Source organism: Cynara cardunculus, unplaced genomic scaffold (genome assembly GCF_001531365.2).
Source record: "Cynara cardunculus var. scolymus isolate 2C unplaced genomic scaffold, CcrdV1 Un_Scaffold_1166, whole genome shotgun sequence".
NCBI classification, from domain to species: domain Eukaryota; kingdom Viridiplantae; phylum Streptophyta; class Magnoliopsida; order Asterales; family Asteraceae; genus Cynara; species Cynara cardunculus.
In genome coordinates this window covers 75,032-90,649 of record NW_020200692.1, presented here as the reverse complement: position 1 = coordinate 90,649, position 15,618 = coordinate 75,032, and the positions used below count along the sequence as shown (strand labels likewise).

At 36.9% G+C, this 15,618-nt stretch overlaps 1 protein-coding gene across 1 annotated transcript; it reads left to right on the top strand.

Moving 5' to 3' along the window:
• The first annotated feature begins 736 nt into the window (after window positions 1-736).
• LOC112502267 (BTB/POZ and MATH domain-containing protein 5-like) lies at window positions 737-15,357 on the top strand. Its single transcript, XM_025106134.1, has 4 exons — window positions 737-1,298; window positions 5,985-6,327; window positions 6,858-7,134; window positions 14,968-15,357. The coding sequence occupies exons 1-4, from the start codon at window positions 874-876 to the stop codon at window positions 15,156-15,158; spliced, it is 1,236 nt and encodes a 411-aa protein (XP_024961902.1). The 5' UTR covers window positions 737-873; the 3' UTR covers window positions 15,159-15,357.
• Window positions 15,358-15,618: the final 261 nt, after the last annotated feature.

Genomic DNA, 15,618 nt, shown 5'->3' with positions numbered 1-15,618 from the left:
TAAGTAATATGCATTAATAGACACTTCATGCATAAAAAATAATTTGAGTTTTTGTCAAATGCATATAATATAGTACTAGAAGAGTACTCGTGCAATGCAGCGAGACACATCTCGATTTTAATGTTCTATTTTATTATTTGTCTCTGTCGATGTTATAATACATTTTATGTGTTTTTAAGAAAACAATAATGATTTTATTTTTGAATAAAATATAAATTTAAAGATATCATAAAAATTTGAAAAAAAATATATCAATGTTAATATCAAATCAACAATTTAAAAGTTCTATTTTTTTAATTTATTTTTTAATTATACTTTAATTTAAGTTTAATAACGAAATAATTTATTTTTGTTGTAATAATATAACATTTTATAAATATAATAATTAAGTATTCTGTTAGAACTCAATAATTATCCTAATTATATTTTAGATCTTTTATATTTAAAATGAGATGTTTATATTGTATTTGATTATGTTTATCTGCAGTTAGTTATATGAATTCAGATATAAAACTTTAATAAGTTGTACTTACACACAATCTCCTTGCAATCTTGAGTTTTGAAAAATATGCATTAATAAAAAGTACTTTATATATAAAAAATTATTTTTTAAAGTTTTTTTTAAATGTTTTTGTAATATAATACATAGATAAAAAATAGATATACAAAAGTAACGACGGCTGACATTGTGGCAATACACTCCGTTGGCTGGCCAGCCAGCCAGCCAGCCAGCCAAAGAGTATTGACGCTTTACTGACAAAGAAAGAAATCATATACCCTCGATCATCTTCGTCATCTCGCGATTGGGGATTCTAAAATCCTCCTAAGAAAAACTTGGAAATCAATGGAGTCCGAGTTCCATCAAATTCTTCCATGAATTTCGATTTCCCTCAACCCTATACAACAATAATGTCAGACAATGAGGAAAACGCCCTCGGTGACTCACATACGAGCTCCCGCTCGGTAACGGAGACTGTCAACGGTTCCCACCGGTTCGTAATCCAGGGGTATTCATTAGCCAAGGGTATGGGTATTGGAAAACACATCGCCAGTGATAATTTCACGGTGGGAGGGTTTCAGTGGGCTGTCTACTTCTACCCTGATGGGAAGAACCCGGAAGACAATTCGACTTATGTTTCGGTTTTCATTGCCCTTGCCAGTGAGGGCACCGACGTAAGGGCGTTATTTGAGTTGACCCTGGTAGATCAGAGCGGGAAAGGAAAACATAAGGTTCATAGCCATTTTGATCGGTCTCTGGAGAGTGGTCCATATACATTGAAATACCGAGGCAGCATGTGGTAGGTTTTTACAACATAATTGCCTAGCTTCTTTATCTGTCTAATGTTTAACCATCCTGCTGTGCAGCACAATCCTTTTCCTTGTTGTGGTGACCAGATGGTCCCTTTGATGATCCCCATGACTTCAATAGAGAAATAAAAAATTAATTCGCGGGTCGATATATTTTCTCTTGGGAAATATTTATTGGCAGTTTTAAGAGGGGTTGTGTTTCATATTAATGAAAATTATTAAGTTTGTAGGGAATGTAGGGCTAGTTTCTATCTATATGGATAATGGGAAGATTTGATTTTGTTGTGCATGGCCTTTAGTTGATTAATTCTTAAACAGTAGGATTATATTTGTGTACTTCTGGTTTTAACTTTGGTTTGGGGATGTGTGGCTTGGATATTTACAATTGAGGTAATTGAACTTAAACCTCTTGAGGTTTTATTAAATTCCCCACAGGAGCTCTTTCTAGGGGTCTAAATTTATTTGAACGAGCAATTAAGTTTCATATTGCACTCTTGCAATTTGAGTATCTTTCAATATTTGTTTTGCAGTATTACTTGAACAATCAAATTGCATATTAGATTAAAGATGGTTGGTAGCAAGGTGACTGCTGAAAACCACCTTATGTTACATGTTTAAAGTTAGGCTACCTACCTGACGAGCTTACATGTATTCATGCCACAACATTTCAGTGTATGTTAACATTATTGTATGTATGTGCTCTTGAAGCAAGATTTGTCATTTTTTGCTCACTTTGGATTCCCATTAGAAGCTTGGCACCTTGATGGAGAAATTATAGTCCAAATGGGTGGTTTTTGTACAGACTTAGCATAAAATGCACATATGAATAGAAAACCATGAATTCACAGTAGTAATTTAAATACTACGACAACCTGGAAAAAGAATGTTGGAAAGTTAGTTAGGGGTAACGGATCCACAGGCCACTCAACTATGCACTTCACTATATCTACAGTTGGTGCCAACTATGTCCATATGGTAGATTGGATTATGTCCTTATGGCTCTTTTTTTATCAAAGACAAGCATGGATTATGTATATACATGCACACACATAAAACAATGACCATACCCATTGCCTATCATGGACATCGACTTTTACATCGTTATTGATAGTTGCTTGACTCGGCGCATGTCATTGTTGTTTTCCAATTTTACGAACATCGACGTGGTGCTGGACATTAACACACCTTTCTGCTGTCATTGTGACCTCTACGGTTGTTGGGTATTTGATGTGCTTGATGGCTTTGTAATGGCATAAGGAGTTTGTTGCTTCTTGTCTTATCCCTAGAAGGTGTCATAAATTGACCTTGGATTTGAGTTGCCACGAGCTTCATCGGCGTGAAACATTACATGGCTTTACGGAAGTATATTAGGTTCGAGGGTGTGCTTCTAACTTGTTGATTATTTTTTTTACTTTCTTGGTTCTTGCTTTAATTGGCATTTGAGGGCTTTCCTTCACTTTAGCTGTGTATTGGATATTGATCCATGGTGATTTCGGCTTTTGCTTGCTATGAAGGTGGGGTAAATAGGTACTAGAGTGCACTTGAAGTTAAGTTTCTGATTTATGTTTCTTCAACATCATCAATAGAGTTGTTTCGGTGAAGTTAGAAGACACAATCACTTAGATAATGCATGGAGAAATTAGATAATGGAGATCTGTTGAGTACCTATGTTGTTTTTGACATGGGGATCTTTTGTTGTCTAAGCATTAGACACATTTGGGTGAGATTGTGGAGTGATTTGGGTCACATTTCATTCATTTGTACTCAGATGATGGGAGGCCAAGTCATATATTCCAGCTTTTATTAAAGGATTCTTTTCCAAGTTATTTTGGTATCACCGTTATAGAGTGTACTTGCTTTTACTTGAGATTTTTACATGCTTGAGGATTTCTAGCTACACATTGCACAATTAGTCACTTGTCTTTGTAGTTTGTAGATAAGAAACTTGAAAAGGTTCATTGAGAGGAGGTATATTAGGGACTCTAGGGAGAGGCTTTGTTGTAGAAATTAGTGATGGATCACTTTTGGGATTTAATAAGAGGACATGTTGAGTTCATTTATTTGGTATTACTTGTAGCTAATGGCTTAAACAAACCCATGTGAAGATTTATTACATGTTGAGTTATTACTTGCACCGATACTACTATAATTTAACGTAGTGAGCTCAATTTGATCCGCACATTTGTCTTTCATGGGAGTCTTTTTTTGGTAGTGTTAATGTTGCACATGCGGGTAACTTACCAAGCATCTCCTACGTCATAAGTTGTTATGAATATACCCCCCCAAAACATATGGTATTTTTCTAAACTTATGTACTGGTTATAGTATTTTGGTCGGTGGCTTGGGAGCTACACAAGAACTAAGTTATGCCAAAAAAAAATTGGATTTTTATATAGGCCTATCTTTCCATAGAATCTCTCATCCATTATAAGATCCATAAAAAAGTTAAATACCCTATTCATCTTCTTTCTCACACTTTTTATTATCTACTAGAAGGGTACTCACGCAATGCAGCGAGATAAATCTACATTTTGATGTTTACTTTTAATTCTTTGTCTCTATCGATATAATACGATTTTATGTGGCTTTGAGAAAACGATAATGTTTTTATTTTTGAATGAAATATAAATTTGAGGATAGCATAAACATTTGAAAAAAATAAAATCGATATTAGTATCAAATTAACTATTTAATAGTTATCCTTTTTTTGGTGTAACTTCTTTAATTCAATTTTTATTATAATTTAATTTAGATTTAATAACAAGTTAATTTATTTTTGGTTTAATAATATAATTTTTTATAAAGATAATAATTAAACATTCTGTTAGAACTCAATGATTATCTTAATTATATTTTAGATTTTCTATATTTAAAATGGATGTTTATCCTGTATTTGATTATGTTTATCTGCAGTTAGTTAAACGAATTCAAAAATGGAGCTTTAATAAGTTTTACTTACGCAAAATTACTTGTAATTTTGAATTTTAAGTAATATGTATCAATAAATAGTACTTCATGCATAAAAAATGGTTTTTAAGAGTTTCTGTCAAATGCTTTATAATATTTTATTATTATCTATAAACAAGTGACTTGTCAAAGATTGGAACAAGTTATGAGTGTCGTGGACTTTATCGACTAGATGGTTATGACCATGTTGTGGATCTAAGTGAGAGTAGCATCTAGGATACCTGCAATCAATAAAGACATCCTTCTCTTCAATACATGAAGAGTTATGGCCAAGGTTTACCTGTTTCGAATTTTTTTGTGCAAGTCGTGTCAAATGCATGGAGATAAGTCTTATATTCATATATGGTTTGAGTGTAGTTCTATGAATATTAGTTGCTCGTTCCATTATACATGCGGTTTTCTCTAATAGAGCGTCTTGGCAGTTCAAGTATATTGTTTTATTCGTTGATTGAATTTTTTGAAGTTAGATGGATTTATATATTAGAACTTTGTGCTTAAAGTTTTCTAATATTTCTTGAATTTTGTGCTTTATGTTTGGGACCAAGTTGGTACTTTAGTCAAAACCATATGTAGTGACATCGCAAAGAAATACTTTTATCATATATTACCAAGTTTTGGTGATTGTAAATGGTATACATCACACACGGAATTGTAGCATTCCCCCTCATGGTTTCAAGTCATTGGATTAGCTGTGTGGCATTTGCCAAGTATTTTTATTTCTCGAGTATTTTTATTTCTTGGTGATCTTAAAATTTTGGGTTGAGTTGATCACTGGCGATGACATTTGTCCTCGTTGAACAAACTAGATGTTAGGGCAGTTGTATCTTTGCAGGGTACTCTTTAGCCTTAGTAGGCACATAATTCTTGTCTTAACGGATATTCTTTCCCTAGCACTCATGCTACCTTAGTTAAATCAACTTCAACTAAAAAGTTGTGTTATACCAATGTTGTGATTGGAGGCTATGAAAATGAGAGAGCAAACACATCTGTAGCATTATAACATAGGGCATTTATGTCTTTATGAGTGTTATGTTTATTTGTGTTTTCTTATTGGGTGTTATAAGTCTTGGGCTCTTGGCCCGCCCACTACTGCACTCTATATATTTTATTGTTTTGCTTGATGATAATAACGATCTTCCAAAGGTTTTGGCCTATGATCCACTATTGCACCGTATATAATTGTGGCTCTGCTTGATGGAATACAGATCTCCTAAAGATTTCTTTCTTTGTTTGTCTTAGAAAGCATTTGGACGCTAAGTATCACCATTGAATTCCTATCAGTTACTTGTGTGGGGATTCTAGCCTTCATAACTGCTTTTCTTTTCCTTGATGCCAAGAACACAATATGAAATAGTTATGTTGTGTTTGCTTAGCTAAGCTTTACTCTTCTGGCTCTTCTTTTCAAACATGTCCTTCCTATTTGTCTGTGTGTTAAAACCTTTTGTTAGGAGATAGAATCAAGTTAAAATTAGAGTTCTATAGTCCGTTCATCAACTACTCTGTTTTATATATTATTTTTAGGGGTCTTCCCGAAGTAAGACATATTCTCTGAACCCTAAACGTTAGAATTACGACTTTACTCGATGAAGTTATAATTCTAGCACTCCTGAAGGAATTTGTGATGTTGACGTGCTTTTCAATTTCCTGTTGACTTCTCTTCTATTTGTTTAACTAGAAGCCACCTTACTGTTTTGGGCCCTTTTGGTCAGGGGATACAAGCGTTTTTACAGACGAGCATTGCTAGAAACTTCAGACTATCTCAAGGACGACTGCTTGAAGATTAATTGTACTGTAGGAGTGGTTGTTTCTGCAATAGACTGCTCTAGGTTACATTCAATCCATGTCCCAGAGTCTGATATTGGATCACATTTTGGTACTTTGCTGGATAATACAGAAGGTACAGATGTTACCTTTAATGTGGCTGGAGAAAAGTTTTATGCTCATAAGTTGATATTGGCTGCTCGATCCCCTGTATTTCGGTCTGAATTTTTTGGACAAGAGGGGGATGACCATGAGATTGTTGTTACTGATACCGAACCAAAGGTTTTTAAGGTAAGCGCACCATACTTGTGATTACTCCTGCCATTGTGGAAGAATAGCTGCGTAGCTGAAATCAAGGAACAATATTTATATCATTTGGACTTAGTTGGACTAATCTTTAGTTTTTCTTGTGTACACACGAAGGTTTCCTATGTGGAACCTGCAAGTCTTATGTGATATATGTAGTAATAGATAAAAAAAAACATTTAGGATAGATGAAGTGTCAGTATAATGTATGTTTGATGAAAGTATATAGGACACTTGTTCGTTCACAAGTACTTCCCTCCAGTTGGTTCTTTTGTATATCAAGGGTTGCCTGATGAAGGATGGTGATTTGTCTGTTCACTAGACATGCAACCTGTTCCTTTTGTTCTCCTTAGATCACTTGCATATTTTCAAATACTTCTGCACACATTCTTACGCTTCTCACCTTAACTCTCTTTCTCACACGATTCTTCGCCTTACATTAAACATAAATTCAAATTCAAAAATTCACTTGTTCTTTTCTCCACCTTCCCTGAATTTTTTTCCATATGCAACAGGCTATGCTTCACTTCATTTACAGAGATTCACTTGTGGAAGATGAGTTGGTGGCTTCTAATTCTCCTTGTGAATCCTCTGTATCTGATACACTAATAGCCAAGTTATTAGCTGCTGCTGATAAGTATGATTTGAGTAGACTCCGACGCATGTGCGAGTCTCATCTCTGTAAGGATATCTCTGTAAACTCTGTTGGCAGATCTCTTGCACTTGCAGACTGTCATCATGCCATACAATTGAAGGCTGTTTGCCTCAGATTTGCTGCTGAAAACCTTGCAGGTATTTTGTCATCAACCTTTTGTTATTATTGCTTCTCAATCTGATCTATGCTTTGTGCAAAACTTTCCCACTACATAAAATGAACTTACAATGTATTTCTAGTTCTGTTTCCCTTTGTGTCATCAGATCCCATTTTCCAGCATTAATGTGTTGGGCTAGCTTGATGTTAGTATGTTATGCAATTATAGTATTGTTTGGCATCTTTATATTGATTCTAGCAGATGGTAGCATCTATGAAAGATTTGCTTAAGCTATTCATTATTCCCTAGTGGTCAAATTGGAGTGACAACAATATTTACTAAATCTTGTAATTTTTATTATTCCTTTTACATTATTAAAAATACAAACGTGACATGCTACATTCATAGACATGATGACTAAATCATGTGAAATTAGTACCTTCATCACTTTTCTTGATTGATCTTTCAATGGCTCAATCATTACACCCTGGTTTAGCAACTTTGATATGTAATATATCATCCTAATTGGTTGGGGTGTGAAAAGATGAGCAAACTTTAGAAATTGCAACAAGGTTAACAAATTGTGGAACAACTCGGAAAATTAGTGGCATCACACACTCTCCTATCCTTAAGCCCATTGCCTGTTATGAACCCCGTTGATTGAATTTTGTTCTGTCTGTTCATTGTTATCCCTGCTCAGTTGTTTATATTGGACATCATCTAAACATCTCAATTGATCTTTTCTCATCCCCCCCGCCGCGGAGGTAAAGATAGTGGCGTCTCTATCTGTTTCAAAACACACCCATTTTAATTAACTTCTCTTGTTTGATCATTCGTCCATTCAACCATTCTGCTACACCAACTTTATCTTGGCTGCCAATATTTAACCTCATTAAAAATAACAACACCTGCCATTATTGATTTTTTCTCTTGCCGTCAAATTTTGTGGGATTTTGTCTGGTCACTCAAGACCATGATGCATGTTGTCACTTCATCCACCCTGGTCATCCTGTTCTAATGCTCTCACCTCTCAAGCCTTGTGTAATTTCAAGTCTTATGACAAGGGACATAATGGGGGAGGGTGTCAAAGTGTCCAGGTATGTTATCTTGGATATGATATTTGAATATTGAATAATACCTGCATTTGAAGTATTATCACAGGCGTCATTTGTTTGTATCTTTGAAATCGTTCTTGAATCTGGAGCATATGGTGATGTACATTACATCCTACTGCAGTATTATTTGTCATAAATTTATGGTGCATCAACATATTTTTCTCCAGTTGGTCAACTTATACGTTTTTGCTAACTCTAGGAATATATGGTTTTGCACTTTTCTCTGTACGCCCGAGTCCACACTTCAATCTGTAAACATGCCCCTTCCGTGCCAAAGAAAAGTAGCACTATGTTTTGGAGTGTGTTAAAAGATAACAACATCAATTTTTCTTGGAAAGGTTCTAACCCATAATTACTTGCCCACTAGGAAGCATTACAAGATATTGCTGAGACAATATTGGTCTTATTAAGGAGTAATTTAGGGTTTCTGATTATTAGTTATAGACTTGTTGTAACTATGTGCCTAGTCAAAAGATAGAATGTGAATACTAGCAAGAGTTTGGTATACTCAGAGAGAAAAGAGGCTATATTTGTGCACATACAAGAGTCTGACCCTAATCCTTCGATTGAGGTAACAATTTCTTATTTTCTAATTTGCAAGGTGAAGTAAGGAATATGTTAATGTAAAAGATTATAACTTACCAATTGCCATTAGAAAACGAATCAGAACATGTACAGAGAGGCTATATGCACTCTCCTTTCAAAACTTCAACCATTCCTAAAACCTTTTCTAGAGGCATTGTTTAATGAAAATTGGAAAAAGTCATGGGTGTAGAAATGAAAGCAGTAATTGATGGGGAATGAGAAATTAAAGATGAAATTGATACAAAAATTCAATGGAGGAAGGAGGCTGTTTGATTGAAAATTGAGCGAAAGGAAATTACACGCAAACTTTCCAGGGAATCTTCCATTCTCGTAGCAATAAGGCTAGATCCAATTATCAATAACAAAAAACAAAAGATGTCCCTCATACGACACCTCCCCTCCTCTATAAAACTCTCTCCTCCAACCGTTTTAGCCACTTTCAGATTGCCTCTTTTTAGCCCTTCTTTTATACGTCTTTAACACTTGAGGACTGTGGATTATTTTATCTCGATCCCTATCATTACTCCCCTCTTCCAAACAAATCTTGTCCTCAAGATTTTCATTCAGAAATTGGTTTTGAATTGTTACTGCATCTTCCCAAGTCGCTTCATCCACAGATTGCCCCTTCCATTTGATAAGCCATTGTAAGACTGTGTCGTGCTGAACCAGGACTGTACGTTCAACCACATCACGTTCTAGGACCGACACATCCTCAACAGTTGCTTCTAGTTCTGGAGGTAAGATTGATTCTACCTTGTCAGGAGACACTGCCTTTTTAAGCAACGAAACATGAAAAACAGGATGAACACGTGACTCTGGAGGAAGTTGAACTTTATAAGCCACTGGACCTATTCGCTCCATCACTTGAAAAGGCCCAAAGAAACGCGCGACTAACTTTTGATTGATACGTTGGACTGCCGTTATTTGAGGATACGACTTAAGCTTAACGTATACACATTCCCCTATTCCGAAGCTAACATCTTTCCGTTTCTTATCAGCTTATTCCTTCATAGCTAATTGAGAATTACTTAAATGAGCTCTAAGCTGTTTAATTGCCTCATCATGATCACGAAGTTCTTGCCCAACGGCTTCCACCCTTCTCCAGGAATGAATTGTACTACCGATGGTGGTTTCCTTCCATAGACAGTTTCAAACGGAGATTTGCCTGTTGAAACATGGAACGAACAATTGTACCAAAATTCGCCCCACGGGACCCAGGATGACCAAGACCGCGGTTGGTCAGTTGCAAAATAGCGGAGATATGATTCTAAGCAGCGATTTATTTCCTCTGTTTGACCATCAGATTCCGGATGATATGCAGCACTCGTGCAATTTCGTGCCCTGCAATCGAAAAATCTCTTGCCAAAAATGGCTTTAGAAAGAGAGGGTCTCTATCACTTACTATAGACTTTGGAATTCCATGATGTCATATAACTTCACAGACAAAAATTTCAGCCACAGATCGTGCTGAATAAGGATGTTTTAACTGGATGAAATGACTATACTTCGAGAGTCTGTCAACCACTACCAAGACCGCATCAAATCCTTTTGACTTGGGTAATCCTAGGATAAAGTCCATAGATAAGTGTTCCCAAATTGCTTCAGGAATTGTGAAAGGTTGTAACAATCCTCCCGGAACAGTGGAACTGGCCTTACAACGCTGACAAACGTCACACGCTCGCACAAATTGTTAGACTCTTGCTACCATTCCCGACCAATAAGGGTTGGAAGCCAATCTTCGATAAGTCCGCAAATACCCAGAATGCCCTCGTGATGCAGTGAGGTGAAATTCAGATAACAATACCGGAATGAATTTGGAAGTTCGTGGAATTACCAATCTACCCTTGTAATAATGTATGCTTTGTTTAACCTCATAACCAGGGTAATCATTTGGATTAAGAGTCCATCCCTGAACAATCTTTTTCAACCCCACATCTTCTTTTGCTTCATCAATTAACTGAGACCCTTGAACCCAAATTGGTTTTGACATCAAATGACATAGTTCTCCTTCATCATCTCTTCGAGACAGTGCATCGGCAGCTTTCTTTTCTTTGCTCGGTTTATAACAAATGTCAAAATTGTAACCCAATAGCTTTGCATTCCAATTATGTTGGCCCGGGTTTGTAATTCTTTGTTGAAGCAGAAATTTCAAACTCTTTTGATATGTGTATACCACGAAATGTGTACCTAACAGATAGGCTCTCCAATGTTGCATAGCTAAGACCAACGCCATAATTTCTCGTTCATAAGCTGATTTATTCAGATTATGTTCGCTAAGCTTTACTGAAGTATGCAATGGGTTTTTGCTGTTGCATTAACATTGCACCAATTCCTGTACCCGAAGCGTCACACTCCACCACAAATGGCAAATTAAAGTCCGGTAAAGCTAAAACTGGAGCAGAAATCATCGCCTGTTTTAGCTCTTCAAAGGCTAACTGCGCATCCTGACTCCATTGAAAAACATCTTTCTTGGTCAAATCTGTCAAAGGCTTAGCTATACTCCCATAGTTTCGGATAAACTTTCTGTAATATTCGGTCAGGCCTAAAAATCCCCTTAGCCCTTTAATCTTTTTAGGAGATGGCCACTCGAGAATCGCGACTATTTTATCCCGATCCATAGCCACTCCATCTCCTGAAATTATGTGACCCAAATAATCGATCGAAGATTGACCAAAAGAACATTTCTTTTGGTTGACCACAAACTGATTGGTCATTAAGATGTGCAACACCTGAGTGAAGTCTTCGATATGTTGAGACCACGAAGAACTGTAAACCAATATGTCATCAAAAAAGACCCCCACCAATTTACGAAGGATAGGTCTGAATATGTCATTCATAACCGCCTGAAAGGTGGCTGGAGCATTGGTTAAGCCGAAAGGCATCACCAAGTACTCATAATGGCCATCATGAGTTCTGAAAGCCATTTTCTCAATACTATCAGGTTTCATACGAATCTGATTATAACCCGATTTTAGGTCAAGTTTAGAAAAGAAGTGAGCCCCTCGTGATTCAGGTCAGCCCAAAAACGCAGCTTGATCAGTACCCCAAAAATTCAATCCAGGTCCCGTGTGATACCGGAAACGATATTGAGAATTATTTCCCAACGAAGGACGAAACATCTCCACATCTTTCGCCAAATACATAGCATCTAAACGAGATTTGGGTCGGTGTAATCGTACCCATTGTTTGACGTCATCACGTAAATCCGCCAGAAAATATCCCAACGATTGTTCTTTCGATAACCGAGGGACTAGGGATAACAGATATTCAAAATCATCAATGTAATCATGCATAGAGGATACCTGTTTGATTGTTGCCAATTTTTCAAAAGGATTCTGGATATCAAGACCACTGAAACTTTGGAGAAGTTCTTTGGTTAGTTGGTCCCAAGTAATTGCTTCATAAACTTGCTTCACAATAGTAAACCAGTGAACTACTACCCCCGTCATGCTTAATTGCGCGAGTCGGATCCGCAATTCGATGGGAGTATTGTTGATTTCGAAGTATAACTCAGCCTTTTGGATCCATCCCTGTGGATCGAAACCAGAGAATTCTGGCATTTTCATCTTCTTCACAACCCACGGAAGAGTGTCCGGTTGAGATGGTGATCCACCTTGAGAGTGAATGACACCTCTGGGCAAAACCGAAGAACCCCATGAAGAAGACGTATGTAAGTTGGGAGAATTACTAACAACGCCCTGAGAACCATTGCCATCAAGAGAAGATTGTTTATCTTGTTTTGCCACCCACTCGATGACGAACTTTCGGAATTCAGCTTTACTCTTCATCTCGGTTTCAATAGCTTGCACCGATGTTTTAATCTCCAAAACATCCGATTGCAGCTTCTGAATCTGTTCCTCCCTCATGTTGATCTACACGATTTTGCTGAGAAGGTGTCTCCATTTGAGGCATCGGAAGATCACAAGCAGGTCGGAGCAATGATGGGTAATGAGAAATTAAAGATGAAATTGATACAGAAATTCAATGGAGAAGGAGGTTGTTTGATTGAAAATAGAGCGGAAGGGAATTACACACAAACTTTCCAGGGAATCTTCCCTTCTCGTAGCACTAAGGCTAGAGCCAATTATCAATAACAGAAAACAAAGACACCTCCCCTCCTCTATAAAACTCTCTCCTCCAACCATTTTAGCCACTTTCGGATTGCCCCTTTTTAGCCCTTCTTTTATACGTCTTTAACACTTGAGGACTGTGGATTATTTTATCTTGATCCCTATTAGTAATAATTGCTAAGATTTAGAGTTTGATGGAGCTGTCAACATGAAAAAAACGAAGTGGGTTGCAAGTAGGTTTATGCGTCCAGATATAAAGTAGTTGACGGGCATGTTGAAAGGACCAAAGCAAAACATGTTGCAAAATGGTACATCCAAACTTACATGATTGACTATTTAGAAACGTTTGCTCTCGTGGCTAAACAAATTACAGTTGGAGTAATTTTATCTCTTGTTTCTAACCTTCGTTGGGAACTACAACAGTTAGATGTGAATAAAACGGTTTTGCATGCGATCTTTAGAAGGATATATGCATTGAGGTGCCTATAGGTTATGGAGTAAAAGTGACCACAGATGCAATATATAAAATGAACAAAACTTTGTATGGATTGAAGCAATCTCTTTGAGCTTGGTTTGGAAAATTTGCAATGGTTATGTTAGGTATGGGATATATGCAAAGTCCTACATTGTTTATTAAGCATTTAGCCTTGTTTTTCCTTTTTTTTTTTTGGGGGGGGAGGGGGTGTTTATAGTATTGCCATGACACATGGATGACATCATGATAATGCGAAATGATGAGTAAGGAGTTGTTAGTAATTACGTAGGTAAGGAATTCGAGATCAAGACTTTGGGAAGGTTGAAGGATATCGTAGGAACAAGAAAGTACAAGGCGACACAGTACAAGAGATGGATTTTTTATATCCTAACAAAAGCATGTCATCAATGTGGGCCAAGAAGAACAATAAACCTACATGTATACCTAGAGGTGCACAAGGGATGGTCCTTAACGGGTCCAAAAAAGACTGGGCCAAAAATTACCGCGTCAGGCCTTAACTGATCTTTGGCCAAAATATTAGGACCAAATCCGGGACCGGTCCTAGCTGATCCTAACCGGTCTTTTTGGGTTTAACCGATCCTTAACCTGACCGGTTTTTGGTTAACCAAGGACTAGTTTTTGGGCTTTTTCCGGGCTTTCTTTAACTGGTTAAGGACCGGTCCCAGGTAACTGCTCCTTGGGTTGGGTCTTTTTAACCAGTCCTTGGGCCGGCTTTTTTTAACCGGTAATTAGTTCTTATCAGTCCAAAACCAGTTAACTGGTCTTTTTTGCATCTCTATGTACACCAATGGATCCAAATCGTAAGCTAGGAAAAGCATATGAAGATGTTCTGATGGACAAGAACTTGTGTTTGTGTCTTATAAGGGGTAGAAGTCAGTGTAGGGTAGCAAAGCCAACCCCTAAAAGGACAGCTCTAAGTATCTAGGCTCTATGATTGAGATTTGAGAGTAAGGCTGAGATTGTGGATCATGTTATTCACTGCAGACAGGGAGGATGGTTAAAATAGAGGGCTGTCACTGGACTGTAGTGTGAAAAAGGTCCTATTGAAGGGCAAATTTTATAAGGTAGCCATCAGACCAGTTATGTTGTGTGGCTCAAAGTGTGGGGTGATAAAGAAGACGCATGAGAGGAAGATGGAATGACTGAATTTTGGATAACAGGACGAAGCATTTCGAGGTAGAAATGCATTTTGTGAGGAACCAATTTTTTCCAACCATACAATTAGTTTCATCTAAGGCTAGAATTCAAACTATTGTGTGACAATGTGAAACTATGCATGTTTCACGGTTTCAACATATTTGAAGTTCCCATTTTATTATGTCCCTATATTTTGATATGTCCATGTATACTTGTATGCATACAGTTGTATGTGTATGTATACGTTTGTATGTGTGTATATGATAAAAGTTTTTGCAGTATTGCACATGGAAGTGGACATTTCACACAAAGCCCACCTTATCAGTTTTGTAGGTGCATGATAAGTCCTAGATCCACTTATTTGTGGAGTTTGAAAGCAATTCAAGAATCAGCATTCATCCATGCACATTTAAACAAGTGTTTTATGGCAATTTAGTTTGTTGCTTATTGTTGATGTTCTCCAAATGCAGCTGTAATGCGATCAGATGGGTTTGAGTATCTGAAAGAGAACTGCCCATGGTTGCAATCTGAGATTCTGAAGATGGTAGCTGGTTGTGAAGACGGGTGTAGCAGTGGTGGTGGTGGAAAGTCACGGAGCGTTTGTGCTCAACTTTCCGATGGCGGAGATACAAATGGCAGGAGGGTAAGGCAAAGGACTTGATTGTGGTAAAAATATGATTTCTGTCGCTTGCTAGTGAGATAGTAGTGGGAAAGCATGAAATGAAACAAAGGTATAAAAAGGAAATATGTTGAAAAGGGACATGATATCATACTTTTCTTTTTCTCTGTTTTTTTTTTGGGTTTTCCATGTACAATATTTGTGTAAAACATGTTAATAATTTTTTGGATTTGTACCGGAAAACAACACATTTTCGTCAAATAATTCCTGTCGGACAAATAAGATTGCTCCATGCCGCATACGATGAATGCCTTGTAGAAGAGAGTGAATCAAGAAATTGTGGTTCATCTTCTTGACACCAACCAGTACATCAAAGTTGTTCAAATCCTCAAAGGTAATGTACATAATAACATTAGATTAGGTCCCTGTATAAATACTTAATTCAGTCATAACTTTTTCCTGAAAACAGACTTTCGTCACAACTGTCCCGTAGAAACATTGT

What these genes read in the sequence shown, in the direction of transcription:
- LOC112502267 (XM_025106134.1), top strand. Translation starts at nt 874, where the DNA reads ATGAATTTCGATTTCCCTCAACCCTATACAACAATAATGTCAGACAAT. An exon ending in CCGAACCAAAGGTTTTTAAG is followed by an intron (nt 6,328 to 6,857) that starts GTAAGCGCACCA and finishes CATATGCAACAG; the next exon opens with GCTATGCTTCACTTCATTTA. An exon ending in TGCTGCTGAAAACCTTGCAG is followed by an intron (nt 7,135 to 14,967) that starts GTATTTTGTCAT and finishes CTCCAAATGCAG; the next exon opens with CTGTAATGCGATCAGATGGG.